The 16,063-nt window shown below is 47.8% G+C and overlaps 1 protein-coding gene across 1 annotated transcript in view; it reads left to right on the forward strand.

Annotated features, from left to right (window-relative positions):
- Positions 1-543: 543 nt before the first annotated feature.
- LOC311100913 (ankyrin repeat and fibronectin type-III domain-containing protein 1-like) overlaps positions 544-16,063 on the forward strand; it is a gene marked incomplete at both ends in the record, with an annotated part of 97,873 nt that continues 82,353 nt past the window's right edge. The window contains 2 exons of the mRNA XM_084141897.1: positions 544-729; positions 6,203-6,413. Coding sequence (XP_083998023.1) covers positions 544-729; positions 6,203-6,413 — 397 coding nt within the window. The remainder of the gene's footprint in view (positions 730-6,202; positions 6,414-16,063) is intronic.

The following is a 16,063-nucleotide window of genomic DNA, read 5'->3' on the forward strand; positions in this document are numbered from 1 at the left end:
ACTGTTCTCAAAGGAAATTGATTATGAACATTTAAATGATGTTTTCCTTCACAGTCCAAAGAAGGAAACTGAAGTTCATCCGTGTGCAAAAATAATAAAGATATTTTTAACTTGCACCAGATATGAAGAGTACCTTGGTAGGTTTTCTGCTATGTTTTCCTCCCTCCTTTAGGAACTTATATTCCGTCAGAACCTTCTATTCCAAGTGCAGAACATGAAACTCATCCATTTTCAAACTCATCAGTTTGTACTGTCTTCATTGTCGGCCGTTCTATTGTATAATTGGGTAGAAATGTAGACGATTACTATCCTCAACAGAAATTGGTCTTGGACATTCAAATGACTTTTTCCCCTCCCTCCCTCCCTCCCTCCCTCCCTCCCTCCCTCCCTCCCTCCCTCCCTCCCTCCCTCCCTCCCTCCCTCCCTCCCTCCCCTCCCTCCCATCCCTCCCTCCCTCCCTCCCTCCCCTCCCTCCCTCCCTCCCTCCCTCCCTCCCTCCCTCCCTCCCTCCCTCCCTCCTTTAGGAACTTCTATTCTGTCAGCATGACTCAACAGATGCAGAACCTGCAGCTGTCCCAAACCAGGAAGTGCTCGGGAGGCCCCGCCTCCCCCAGCGCCGCCAAGCGCCTCTACAGGAACCTATCAGAGAAGCTGAAAGGAGGCCACTCCTCCTTCGAGGACGCCTACTTCTTTGGCCGCGGAGAACGCCACGGTCATCACAAGGGCTCGGTGAGTTAGGATTGTGTGTGTGTCCATGCGTGCGTGCCATGTTTGCGTGTGTGTTTGTTTTCACACTCAAGACTTGAAGCTCATTTACTGCATTTCTATACAATTTAAAAACTCTAAAATGCTATTTGGAGAACAGCAGAAACAAGTAAAAATGACCCCAGCCTTTATCACATTGGTTGCTGTAGCTTCATTCACCTCAGTCCATCTACAAACACATAGCCTATTAGCTATACAATTAGCCACTACACAGTAACTCACATTAACTCAGCACTGCGATATAAAACTATAATTTAATACATACAGAGAGATCTGTTAGCAGAAAAACATATTTTATTAACAAAAGCTAAACAAATACGTTTGCTTTACAGAACTCTTTTGTTGTTGTTGCAGTTTTACAGCTAATTTCCTGCAATTCTACACATGTTGCCATGATTTATGCCATGTTAATATGGGCAGCCGCGAGCTGCCCAGTGACACAAGCCTACCAGACGAGCTAAACCACTTCTATGCTCGCTTCGAGGCAAGCAACACTGAAGCATGCATGAGAGCACCAGCTGTTCCGGACGACTATGTGATCACGCTCTCCGTAGCCGATGTGAGTAAGACTTTTAAGCAGGTCAACATTCACAAGGCCGCAGGGCCAGACGGATTACCAGGACGTGTACTCCGAGCATGTGCTGACCAACTGGCAAGTGTCTTCACTGACATTTTCAACATGTCCCTGACTGAGTCTGTAATACCAACATGTTTCAAGCAGACCACCATAGTCCCCGTGCCCAAGAACTCTAAGATAACCTGCCTAAATGACTACCGACCCGTAGCACTGACGTCTGTAGCCATGAAGTGCTTTGAAAGACTGGTCATGGCTCACATCAACAGCATAATCCCAGAAACCCTAGACCCACTCCAATTTGCATACCGCCCCAACAGATCCACAGATGATGCAATCTCTATCGCACTCCACACTGCCCTTTCCCACCTGGACAAGAGGAACACCTACGTGAGAATGCTATTCATTGACTACAGCTCAGCATTCAACACCATAGTGCCCTCTAAGCTCATCACTAAGCTAAGGATCCTGGGACTAAACACCTCCCTCTGCAACTGGATCCTGGACTTCCTGACGGGCCGCCCCCAGGTGGTAAGGGTAGGTAACAACACATCTGCCACACTGATCCTCAACACGGGGGCCCCTCAGGGGTGCGTGCTCAGTCCCCTCCTGTACTCTCTGTTCACCCATGACTGCATGGCCAGGCACGACTCCAACACCATCATTAAGTTTGCCGACGACACAACAGTGGTAGGCCTGATCACCGACAACGATGAGACAGCCTATAGGGAGGAGGTCAGAGATCTGGCCGTGTGGTGCCAGGACAACAACCTCTCCCTCAACGTGACCAAGACAAAGGAGATGATTGTGGACTACAGGAAAAAAAAGAGGACTGAGCACGCCCCCATTCTCATCGACGGGGCTGTAGTGGAACAGGTTGAGAGCTTCAAGTTCCTTGGTGTCCACATCACCAACGAACTATCATGGTCCAAACACACCAAGACAGTCGTGAAGAGGGCACGACAAAGCCTATTCCCCCTCAGGAGACTAAAAAGATTTGGCATGGGTCCTCAGATCCTCAAAAAATTCTACAGCTGCACCATCGAGAGCATCCTGACTGGTTGCATCACCGCCTGGTATGGCAACTGCTTGGCCTCTGACCGCAAGGCACTACAGAGGGTAGTGCGTACGGCCCAGTACATCACTGGGGCAAAGCTCCCTGCCATCCAGGACCTCTATACCAGGCGGTGTCAGAGGAAGGCCCTCAAAATTGTCAAAGACTCCAGCCACCCTAGTCATAGACTGTTCTCTCTGCTACCGCACGGCAAGCGGTACCGGAGTGCCAAGTCTAGGTCCAAAAGACTTCTCAACAGCTTCTACCCCCAAGCCATAAGACTCCTGAACAGCTAATCATGGCTACCCGGACTATTTGCACTGCCCCCCCACCCCATCCTTTTTACGCTGCTGCTACTCTGTTAAGTATTTATGCATAGTCACTTTAACTCTACCCACATGTACATATTACCTCAACTACCTCAACTAGCCGGTGCCCCCGCACATTGACTATGCAACGGTACCCCCCTGTATATATAGCCTCCCTACTGTCACTTTATTTTACTGTATATATAGCCTCCCTACTGTCACTTTATTTTACTTCTGCTCTTTTTTTCTCAACACTTTTTTGTTGATGTTTTATTCTTACTTTTTTGTTTAAAATAAATGCACTGTTGGTTAAGGGCTGTAAGTAAGCATTTCACTGTAATGTCTGCACCTGTTGTATTCGGCGCATGTGACCAATAAAATTTGATTTGATTTGATTTGATAATATGAGTGAGATTGACTAACAAAATCAATGGGGGCCCCCTGGATGTCAAGGCCCCTCGGCACGTGCACTGCATGCACGGTCGGTAATTCGGCCATGATGACTACAAGTTTAGATAGCTGGCTTGACTAACTAGACTCATTTACCAATCTAAGAAAATGTTAACTGACATGGGCTAATTGAGTGACTGTCAGTGAGTGACATAAAAAGGGGAAAATTGCTGACGTATAAACAAGTTTTGGAATTGCACCTTGTGTATTCTACTGTTCAAAGTCTCAACAGTTTTATCTCTCGACAGTAAGTTGAGACCCCGGCTGAGTCCCCCAATTTGTTTTGACTGGGACCTCACAGTAAGTTGAGACCCCGGCTGAGTCCCCCAATTTGTTTTGACTGGGGACCTCACAGTAAGTTGAGACCCCGGCTGAGTCCCCCAATTTGTTTTGACTGGGACCTCACAGTAAATTGAGACCCCGGCTGAGTCCCCCAATTTGTTTTGACTGGGACCTCACAGTAAGTTGAGACCCCGGCTGAGTCCCCCAATTTGTTTTGACTGGGACCTCACAGTAAATTGAGACCCCAGCTGAGTCCCCCAATTTGTTTTGACTGGGACCTCACAGTAAGTTGAGACCCCGGCTGAGTCCCCCAATTTGTTTTGACTGGGACCTCACAGTAAGTTGAGACCCCGGCTGAGTCCCCCAATTTGTTTTGACTGGGACCTCACAGTAAATTGAGACCCCGGCTGAGTCCCCCAATTTGTTTTGACTGGCACCTCACAGTAAGTTGAGACCCCGGCTGAGTCCCCCAATTTGTTTTGACTGGGACCTCACAGTAAGTTGAGACCCCGGCTGAGTCCCCCAATTTGTTTTGACTGGGGACCTCACAGTAAGTTGAGACCCCGGCTGAGTCCCCCAATTTGTTTTGACTGGGACCTCACAGTAAATTGAGACCCCGGCTGAGTCCCCCAATTTGTTTTGACTGGGACCTCACAGTAAGTTGAGACCCCGGCTGAGTCCCCCAATTTGTTTTGACTGGGACCTCACAGTAAATTGAGACCCCGGCTGAGTCCCCCAATTTGTTTTGACTGGGACCTCACAGTAAGTTGAGACCCCGGCTGAGTCCCCCAATTTGTTTTGACTGGGACCTCACAGTAAGTTGAGACCCCGGCTGAGTCCCCCAATTTGTTTTGACTGGGACCTCACAGTAAATTGAGACCCCGGCTGAGTCCCCCAATTTGTTTTGACTGGCACCTCACAGTAAGTTGAGACCCCGGCTGAGTCCCCCAATTTGTTTTGACTGGGACCTCACAGTAAGTTGAGACCCAGGCTGAGTCCCCCAATTGGTTTTGACTGGGACCTCACAGTAAGTTGAGACCCCGGCTGAGTCCCCCAATTTGTTTTGACTGGGACCTCACAGTAAGTTGAGACCCCGGCTGAGTCCCCCAATTTGTTTTGACTGGGACCTCACAGTAAGTTGAGACCCCGGCTGAGTCCCCCAATTTGTTTTGACTGGGACCTCACAGTAAGTTGAGACCCCGGCTGAGTCCCCCAATTTGTTTTGACTGGGACCTCACAGTAAGTTGAGACCCCGGCTGAGTCCCCCAATTTGTTTTGACTGGGACCTCACAGTAAGTTGAGACCCCGACTGAGTCCCCCAATTTGTTTTGACTGGGACCTCACAGTAAGTTGAGACCCCGACTGAGTCCCCCAATTTGTTTTGACTGGGACCTCACAGTAAATTGAGACCCCGGCTGAGCCCCCCATTTGTTTTGACTGAGGTCCGGACCTCAGTGTCCTCATACTGTGCGTAGCTACGGCCCTCTGTGTGTGTGTTAGTGTGTGTCTGTCAGAGAGGTTGCAGTGTGTTCTCACACTGGAGCTGATGTGTCTCAGTCTGATGACATGTTCCACCTGGTTACATCATCTCACATACAGCTTGTTGTTTACTCATTATTAAAGCTAGATTCCGTAGCCGATGAAACTGCCACGTCCGTTTTTGGATATTACAACAACAAAGAAGTTACTACAAACAAAACAAGTTTTGTTTGTCCCTCTGACATCATCACACGCCAGATAGAACAGTAGCATGTGTTTTTACCACGCTGCCCGACGCTCCGTTTCATCAACAAACACAAAACAATGACAAAGACGCTGGGGCGAACAGTGGCGCTGGGGGCGAACAGTGGCGCTGGGGGCGAACAGTGGCGCTGGGGGCGAACAGTGGCGCTGTTTCCCCTAATGCGGATTCCATCTTTAATGTTAACGCTTCTCCACTTTCACTGCAGTGCTTCCTCCTTCTCTTCACCTCTCTTCTCTCACGCTCTCTCTCTCTCTCTCTCTCTCTCTCTCTCTCTCTCTCTCTCTCTCTCTCTCTCCACTGGTTGTTTTGTAGTTGGTTTCTAAATGCCACTGCTTTTGGACAGAATGTTCTAACAGGCTTTTCATTATACACGCGCACACAAGCACGCTTGTCATTAGTCCTCAAGGCGTATGTATTTCAATCACGCGGAACGATAACCTAGCGTTAGCTTAATCACACTCCAATTGATCCGATTGGATGTTAACCCACACACACGTTCCGTTCCACCCGACCGAAGACATGCTACAATGATAATTGAATGTGAAATGAGTGAAATGAGATTGATTGTGCCACTCGATCAGAGCGGAGGCTTGTTATTCTGAGTGTTGGATCATGTTCTCTCACTGTGACAGATAGACAGTACTGTCGCCATCTAATAATCATATATGCCATCTGGCAGACGCTTTTATCCAAAGCGACTTAGTCATGCGTGCATAAATGTTTTTTACGTATGGGTGGTCCTGGGAATCGAACCCACTATTCTGGCATTGCAAGTGCCATGCTCTACCAACTGAGCTACAGAGGACCAGCTCTCCTCTCTATGGTCCAATTATCACAAAGGAACTTGTACACCACTCCACTTTGTTGCTTTGTCTGCCTTGGTTTCGTTAAAGCTTTAATTTGTCTATCGGTATAGCTCTCAGAGCCTATGACTTTCTGGAGCTGTGGGTGAGTGCTGTTGATGATGACTACGATGATGATGTTTGTATTCTGACCCCTGTGTGTGTGTGTGTGTGTCCGTCCAGAACATGCAGGGTAGTGAGTGTCTGTTCGAGGCGGTGGAGCAGCAGGATCTAGATGCCGTCCAGATCCTTCTCTACCAGTACACAGCTGAGGAGCTGGACCTCAACACGCCCAACAGCCAAGGGTTAACTCCGCTAGACATCGCCATCATGACCAACAACACCCCCATAGCCAAGCTACTGCTGAAGGCCGGCGGCAAGGAGAGCCCTCACTGTGAGTATACACTACGTAGGGTGCACTGTGTACACACTAAGTAGGGTACACTAAGTTAACACTATGGAGGGTGCAATGGGAGAACACACTAAGTAATGCAACCCAGCATTGAAACCGTTACTTAAAGATACAGGAACCTTGTTTAAGCGTTTTCTTCTCTGAAGCTGGTTCTGCTTAGTCTGGCTGATGCAACCCACATGGTACACAGCGAGGGAGAGCTGTGACCCACTAGTCTGGACAGGAGTACGTTTGTTGGTATAATATTCACCCAGAAATGGAGAGATTTTTTATTGGTTCTTTCAAACGTTTTGTTTTCCTCCGGGGTTGAGACCTCTTTTAATGGAAGGGGGGTGGCGCTCGAAGGCTGTGTGTGGCTGTACAGAACCAGCCAGTAAAAGCACAGCCCCCTTCGCTATTGATGCATCGTGCTGACAACATCAAAATAGCCTATCCAGACTCTGAAGTCAGGAGGACTGTGAGTTTGGTATCAGCCAGACTACTTTATGCCTTATTATCCATGGTTTTCTATTAGAGCTGGGCGATATAGATTATTATAATTTTTTTGCGATAATGATAAATCAACGAAAAATTATGATAAAACATGTTTTGGGGAGGTGCTAGAACTGGGCGATATGGACAAAAAGTCATAACGTGATTAATATAACTTTTTATGAACAGTTACTTTACATTAGCAGCAGAGCTCTAGTTTCCAGTGCCAAGACAACTGAGATGGTAGCCTATGATTCAAAAAGTAATCTGTTTTATCTAACATGTACAGGGAATGCATGATTGATATTTTGATGTGCAACCTGTCAAAATAGGATCCAGAATGATCTGATTTATTTTTTGGCTCTTCAGAGAATATGTCGACATCTTTGTGCATATTGGCCTATAAGCTATATTATCCACTACCTGAGGAAGTGGGAACACAACTCTGCTAACTGTAAATATGATATTGTTGCTAGATAGCCATGTATGCTAATTGATTAATCTATCACTAACAGTAGGCTAATGGCCTACAAAAACCTGATGTAGGCCTGTTCACTGCAAATGACGCGCTCCGCTCAGCATCAAAACCATACTAACTACATGCTACTCCGATTCTAAAGTGGTGCCATGAACTCAATACTAAGAGGGGAGAAATATATTATATACTCATAGAAAGCTGTGACTCTCCTCTCTGTAACTAGAACAACAGTAGTTGCTTCGAAAACGGTATTTTTCCCGCAATACCATTTTGAGCAAAGGTCATGTTTGTGCTTCTCAGAATGCATCTCTCCCTCCTCTGTGGGGAGAGGGAGTGAGAGTCAGCATCTGACAGAGAAACAAGGACAGGCAGAGACTTTCATAGCAGGAATCAACATTCATTTTCATTTTTATATATATAAAAGTATTTAGTCAGCCACCAATTGTGCAAGTTCTCCCACTTAAAAAGATGACAGAGGCCTGTAATTTTCATCATAGGTACACGTAAACTATGACAGACAAATTGAGAAAAAACATCCAGAAAATCATATTGTAGGATTTTTTATGAATTTATTTGCAAATTATGGTGGAAAATAAGTATTTGGTCACCTACAAACAAGCAAGATTTCTGGCTCTCACAGACCTGTAACTTCTTCTTTAAGAGGCTCCTCTGTCCTCCACTCGTTACCTGTATTAATGGCACCTGTTTGTACTTGTTATCAGTATAAAAGACACCTGTCCACAACCTCAAACAGTCACACTCCAAACTCCACTATGGCCAAGACCAAAGAGCTGTCAAAGGACACCAGAAACAAAATTGTAGACCTGCACCAGGCTGGGAAGACTGAATCTGCAATAGGTAAGCAGCTTGGTTTGAAGAAATCAACTGTGGGAGCAATTATTAGGAAATGGAAGACATACAAGACCACTGATAATCTCCCTCGATTTGGGGCTCCACGCAAGATCTCACCCCGTGGGGTCAAAATGATCAGAAGAACGGTGAGCAAAAATCCCAGAACCACACGGGGGGACCTAGTGAATGACCTGCAGAGAGCTGGGATCAAAGTAACAAAGCCTACCATCAGTAACACACTACGCCGCCAGGGACTCAAATCCTGCAGTGCCAGACGTGTCCCCCTGCTTAAGCCAGTACATGTCCAGGCCCGTCTGAAGTTTGCTAGAGTGCATTTGGATGATCCAGAAGAGGATTGGGAGAATGTCATATGGTCAGATGAAACCAAAATAGAACTTTTTGGTAAAAACTCAACTTGTCGTGTTTGGAGGACAAAGAATGCTGAGTTGCATCCAAAGAACACCATACCTACTGTGAAGCATGGGGGTGGAAACATCATGCTTTGGGGCTGTTTTTCTGCAAAGGGACCAGGACGACTGATCCGTGTAAAGGAAAGAATGAATGGGGCCATGTATCGTGAGATTTTGAGTGAAAACCTCCTTCCATCAGCAAGGGCATTGAAGATGAAACGTGGCTGGGTCTTTCAGCATGACAATGATCCCAAACACACCGCCCGGGCAACGAAGGAGTGGCTTCATAAGAAGCATTTCAAGGTCCTGGAGTGGCCTAGCCAGTCTCCAGATCTCAACCCCATAGAAAATCTTTGGAGGGAGTTGAAAGTCCGTGTTGCCCAGCGACAGCCCCAAAACATCATTGCTCTAGAGGAGATCTGCATGGAGGAATGGGCCAAAATACCAGCAACAGTGTGTGAAAACCTTGTGAAGACTTACAGAAAACGTTTGACCTGTGTCATTGCCAACAAAGGGTATATAACAAAGTATTGAGAAACTTTTGTTATTGACCAAATACTTATTTTCCACTATAATTTGCAAATAAATTCATAAAAAATCCTACAATGTGATTTTCTGGATTTTTTTTTCTCATTTTGTCTGTCAAAGTTGACGTGTACATATGATGAAAATTACAGGCCTCTCTCATCTTTTTAAGTTGGAGAACTTGCACAATTGGTGGCTGACTAAATACTTTTTTTCCCCACTGTGTATATATATATATATATATATATATATATATATATTAAATTTTTTTGGGGGGTGGTGTAGGGGGAGGGTAGAAGGATTATTTTTATCCTATCCCAGGTATTCCTTAAAGAGGTGGGGTTTCAAGTGTCTCCGGAAGGTGGTGAGTGACTCCGCTGTCCTGGCGTCGTGAGGGAGCTTGTTCCACCATTGGGGTGTCAGAGCAGCGAACAGTTTTGACTGGGCTGAGCGGGAACTGTGCTTTCGCAGAGGTAGGGGGGCCAGCAGGCCAGAGGTGGATGAATGCAATGCCCTCGTTTGGGTGTAGGGACTGATCAGAGCCTGAAGGTACGGAGGTGCTGTTCCCCTCACAGGGCAAGCACCATGGTCTTGTAGCAGATGCGGGCTTCAACTGGAAGCCAGTGGAATGTGCGGAGGAGCGGGGTGATGTGAGAGAACTTGGGAAGGTTGAACACTAGATGGGCTGCAGAGTTCTGGATGAGTTGTAGGGGTTTAATGGCACAGGCAGGGAGCCCAGCCAACAGCGAGTTGCAGTGATCCAGACGGGAGATGACAAGTGCCTGGATTAGGACCTGTGTAAGTTAGGGTCGTACTCTGCGAATGTTGTAGAGCATGAACCTACAGGATCGGGTCACCGCTTTGATGTTAGCGGAGAACGACAGGGTGTTGTCCAGGGTCACGCCAAGGTTCTTTGCACTCTGGGAGGAGGACACAACGGAGTTGTCAACCGTGATGGCGAGATCATGGAGCGGGCAGTCCTTCCCCGGGAGGAAGAGCAGCTCCGTCTTGTCGAGGTTCAGCTTGAGGTGGTGATCCGTCATCCACACTGATATGTCTGCCAGACATGCAGAGATGCGATTCGCCACCTGCTTATCAGAAGGGGGAAAGGAGAAGATGAATTGTGTGTCGTATGCGTAGCAATGATAGGAGAGACCATGTGAGGATATTACAGAGCCAAGTGACTTGGTGTATAGAGAGAATAGGAGAGGGCCTAGAACTAAGCCCTGGGGGACACCAGTGGTGAGAGCACGTGGTGCGGAGACAGATTCTCGCCACGCCACCTGGTAGGAGCGACCTGTGAGGTAGGACGCAATCCAAGAGTGAGCCGCGCCGGAGATGCCCAACTCAGAGAGGGTGGAGAGGAGGATCTGATGGTTCACAGTATCAAAGGCAGCAGATAGGTCTAGAAGGATGAGAGCAGAGGAGAGAGAGTTAGCTTTAGCAGTGCGGAGAGCCTCCGTGACACAGAGAAGAGCAGTCTCAGTTGAATGACCAGTCTTGAAACCTGACTGGTTTGGATCAAGAAGGTCATTCTGAGAGAGATAGCAAGAGAGTTGGCTAAAGATGGCAAGCTCAAGAGTTTTGGAGAGAAAAGAAAGAAGGGATACTGGTCTGTAGTTGTTGACATCGGAGGGATCGAGTGTAGGTTTTTTGAGAAGTGAGGTAAGGGAGAAGGTCTCCGGAAATGGTCTGGAGAAGAGAGGAGGGGATAGGGTCAAGCAGGCAGGTTGTTGGGCGGCCGGCCGTCACAAGTCGCAAGATTTCATCTGGAGAGAGAGGGGAGAAAGAAGTCAAAGCATAGGGTAGGGCAGTGTGAGCAGGACCAGCGGTGTCATTTGACTTAATAAATGAGGATCGGATGTCGTCAACCTTCTTTTCAAAATTGTTGACGAAGTCATCCACAGAGAGGGAGGAGGGAGGGGGAGGAGAAGGAGGATTCAGCAGGGAGGAGAAGGTGGCAAAGAGCTTCCTAGGGTTAGAGGCAGAGGCTTGAAATTTAGAGTGGTAGAAAGTGGCTTTAGCAGCAGAAACAGAGGAAGAAAATGTAGAGAGGAGGGAGTGAAAAGATGACAGGTCGGCAGGGAGTCTAGTTTTCCTCCATTTCCGTTCAGCTGCCTGGAGCCCTGTTCTGTGAGCTCGCAATGAGTCGTCAAGCCAAGGAGCAGGAGTGGAGGACCGAGCCGGCCGGGGGGATAGGGGACATAGAGAGTCAAAAGATGCAGAAAGGGAGGAGAGGAGGGTTGAGGAGGCAGAATCAGGAGATTGGAGGGAGAAGGATTGAGCAGAGGGAAGAGATGATAGGATGGAAGAGGAGAGAGTAGCGGGAGAGAGAGAGCGAAGGTCGCGACGGCGCATTACCATCTGAGTAGGGGCAGAGTGAGTAGTGTTGGAGGAGAGCGAGAGAGAAAAGGATACAAAGTAGTGGTCGGAGACTTGGAGGGGAGTTGCAGTGAGATTAGTAGAAGAACAGCATCTAATAAAGATGAGGTCAAGCGTATTGCCTGCCTTGTGAGTAGGGGGGGACGGTGAGAGGGTGAGGTCAAAAGAGGAGAGGAGTGGAAAGAAGGAGGCAGAGAGAAATGAGTCAAATGTAGACGTAGGGAGGTTAAAATCACCCAGAACTGTGAGGGGTGAGCCATCCTCAGGAAAGGAACTTATCAAGGCGTCAAGCTCATTGATGAACTCTCCAAGGGAACCTGGAGGGCGATAAATGATAAGGATGTTAAGCTTGAATGGGCTAGTGACTGTGACAGCATGGAATTCAAATGAGGAGATAGACAGATGGGTCAGGGGAGAAAGAGAGAATGTCCACTTGGGAGAGATGAGGATTCCTGTGCCACCGCCCCGCTGACCAGATGCTCTCGGGGTATGCGAAAACACATGGTCTGACGAGGAGAGAGCAGTAGGAGTAGCAGTATTTTCTGTGGTAATCCATGTTTCCGTCAGCGCCAAGAAGTCGAGGGACTGGAGGGTAGCATAGGCTGAGATGAACTCTGCCTTGTTGGCCGCAGAACGGCAGTTCCAGAGGCTGCCGGAGACATGGAACTCCACGTGGGTCGTGCGTGCAGGGACCACCAGGTTAGAGAGGCAGCAGCCACGCGGTGTGAAGCGTTTGTATGGCCTGTGCAGAGAGGAGAGAACAGGGATAGACAGAGGCATAGTTGACAGGCTACAGAAAAGGCTACACTAATGCAAAGGAGATCGGAATGAAATTAACTAAACATCTGGGGAAGCGAGGCCTCCCTCACTAACCTTTCACTGAAACACTCAAATACAACTCTTCCAACTTTCACTTTAGAAATTATAATTGCTGTAATCTACAGTAGTGCATAGGCTATTACTGCTTACCAAATAATGGTTTTAGAACAATCTACAGGAACGTTGTGAAGCAAAATTACAGCCAAAGCAAAATACTTAAGAGGAAGGCAATGTCAGTGTCAGTAATTTGTAGTTTATCTTTCCAGCTCTATTTTCTACTCAATATTACTTTAGTGTAGTCTGTGCCTGTAGTACTTGAGATAACCCTAGAGACCGGCTAATGGACCAGTGGGGGTATACTAGACCCCCACCCCTCCTCCCTTGAGTTGTCCCTCATACAGAATGGAGGATAGCATGAGTGGTGGTGCTGTGGTGTGGGCTAGACCCAGACAGGGGCTGTGTTTGTGTCTGCAACTCAGCCACGCTCTCACGTTACCGGGCTTGGATAAGCTCCCTCACTCCTCCACTTCCATCCATCTCTCCATTCATCCCTCCTCCACCTCACCTAGACAGGTGGTTCTTACCTTGTCCAACATCCCTGGACAGGAAAAAAAAGAAAGCATCCCACAAGCCTTCCGTTTGTGTGTGAGTGCGTCTGCTCCGCTACATGGTAGTGACACGTCTGTCTGGGGTGAAACAGTGGCCACTTCAGAGTCTCCCTAACCCAGGCTAGAGGGGCCTCCCCACGTCCCCTAACCCTAACCCAGGCCAGAGGAGGGGCCTCTGGGCCACCGGGCCTCCCCACCTCCCCACTGAAAAGCCCTGACAAAGTTTGGCGTTTAATGGTTTAACTTTTCCAATGATGCATGTAACGCCCTGCCAATTATATCTAAGTGATTTATTGTCCTCCGGGGCTGAAAGTGGAGCAAGCGGAGTGTTTTTATAAAAACACACGCGCGCACAGAGCACACACACACACACACGCATGCATGCAAGCAGGCACACACACACACCTCTTACTGTGGTACAAACCGATCCTTGTAAACAAACAGAGGGGTAAACACGGTTCTGTTTTTCCTCCTGGGGCTTTATGCTTCAAGTGCCAGGGTCTGACAGACCAGGTATGGAGAGGGTTAGCTGGGTTTGGGTGGGGTGGGGGGCTGACAGGCTGGGTCAGAGAGATCACTCAAGATTCAAGTCGTAATTTGACGTTTTTGCAGGTCACAAGGACATTCGGGAGATGGTGTCAAATCCGTCCACTACGGGCAGAAAATAAAAAATAATTCAAAAACCTGTACCGGGAGCTGGGATTGAAGCCGCCTGCGGTCTATGGAGTGGGAGCACGCTGCTTAGACAACTGCGCCATTCGTCAACAATGAGGTAGCAAGGTTAATTAACCCTATCCCAAACCTTAATCCTTAATTTAACCAATCGGAATTAATGCCTGAATTGTTAACCAATCGGAATTGGAAGTTTACCCTATAGTTGTTTCTGTATCCCAAACATTAACCTTTAACTTAACCCAGTCGGAATGAATGCCTTAAGTTAACCGTAGAGTTGTTTCTTTGTGCCTAATATGCCTAGAACTTCTAAATACAGGATGTCGCCACTAGGGGCAATGGGGAGCGCTATTACCATCAAATAGCCTTGCTAAGGTGTTGTGGACGTGGGTGGTGGATGGGCGTAATCCGCGAGCTCTAGCTCCTAGGATCGCGTGTTCAATACCATTTATTTATTTTTTTTGCAACATTGACGTTTGGAGCAACTTCTAAATTTGACGTTTGGAGAAACGGGGAAAAACGTCTAATTTTGCAGTGAGACTGTGAGGGCTTGTTGGGCGGGGTAGCCCAGCCATGGATAGAGTTGGCTAGGTTGGGCTGAACGGGTGGATGGGTGGGGGCCTGACAGGCCTGGTAGTTCAGCCATGCAGAGGGTTGGGGGATAATTAACAAGTCCCGCCAGGGGACTTTATTTAGGCCCACCGCTCCTCATCCCACCATAGCACTGACCGGCCGACAGGCAGGCCAGACAATGGGCCAGTGTGTGAGCTTGTGTGCATATGTTCATGTGTGTGTGTGTGTGTGTGTGTGTGTGTGTGTGTGTGGCTGGATGGACAGCTCTGCGTGTTAATTTATAGCCCCCATCAATTAACCACAGCCTGCATCGGCCTGTCACTCCTGAAGAAGCAGGAAATTGCACCTCGACAAGGCTAATACGACTGCCACTCTTTTCCACTGCAGCCCAGACTCAGGATGTGTCCCAAAGGGCACCTTATTCCCTACCTGGTCCCTATGGGCCTCGGTTAAAAGTAGTGCACTGCATAGTGCGCCATTTGCAACACAGCTTCAGACTTAGCTCAGACCCCCAGGTATCGAAATGGAAGGATGGAAGGATCACTGGGCTGTTTACTTACTCTGTCATCCTCTCTCTTTCTCACTCACCCTCACTCCACCCCCAGGGGGTAGGGGCAGGGTGAGAGGACCGTGAAAGAGGGTCTTCTTCTACAGATGTGTTTATTTGTTTATGTTGCTGTCATGGTCAGTGACGAAGGCTCAGAGAGAGAGCGAGAGAGAGAGAGAGAGAGAGAGAGAGAGAGAGAGAGAGAGAGAGAGAGAGAGAGAGAGAGAGAGAGAGAGAGAGAGAGAGAGAGAGAGAGAGAGAGAGAGAGAGAGAGAGAGAGAGAGAGAGAGAGAGAGAGAGAGAGAGAGAGAGAACAACACTGTTCAACTGCAGGGAGAGGAGGAGGAGGGCTGGCAATCTGGCACGAGGGCTAGGGTTTTACTATGACAAATCTGGGAGGCCAAACACACGTCTGTCTGTGTGTTCCACTCAGACTCCAAGCAGGGGAGTGCTAGTCTATCCTCTCTCCACATTGGACCATTCAAAGCAGGTTGAAACTTTGTGTTCTCTCACTGAAACATGGGCTCTTTTCAGTCTCTAATGGTAATCTGTGTTTCACTGAATCTCCCATCTTCCTTGGTAACCTGAGTTCTGTATCCCATAGTGACCTGTGTTCTGTATCCCATAGTGACCTGTGTTCTGTATCCCATAGTCACCTGTGTTCTGTATCCCATAGGGACCTGTGTTCTGTATCCCATAGTGACATGTGTTCTATATCCCATGGTAACCTGTGTTTTTTCCCCTGATCCACGGGTCCTCCTCTCTGATCCGCCCACCATGTCAGTTTGTTTGTGTTCTAGTCAGATGTAACAAGTATGTCGAGCTGCAAGGTCTTTGGCCTGTACTTCTCTGAGTGGCCCTTGATAACAGAAAGCACAGCACTCACTCTTACACAGGTTTTCTTCAAGCACCTCACTGTCATGCAGCAGGTGGAAAAGTGTGGAGGTGGATGGAAGAGTAGAGAAGGATATCTTGCTGAGGTCAGTACACTGACTTGTTTGTTCATAGTTTAGTTTGCGACTCCTCTCTTCTGTAACATACAGATAGGAAGCTTCTATAGCCCTTTCCAGCAGTCAAATGACCTAGTGGCCTCAAGGGTGGACTGTTATTAATATCTTTAATAATTTCATCATTAAATTCAACATTATATGAAATTCAAAAACGAAAATCTGGTGTTTCATGTCAAATGGTTTTGTTACAATTCAGTCTTCTGTACCCCTTCCCTTTTTCCACATTTTGTTAAGTTACAGCCTTATTCTAAAATATATATTTTTATCCTCATCTATCTACACACA

Source organism: Coregonus lavaretus, assembly GCF_964263955.1.
Source record: "Coregonus lavaretus genome assembly, chromosome: 25".
In the NCBI taxonomy this organism is placed as follows: Eukaryota; Metazoa; Chordata; class Actinopteri; order Salmoniformes; family Salmonidae; genus Coregonus; species Coregonus lavaretus.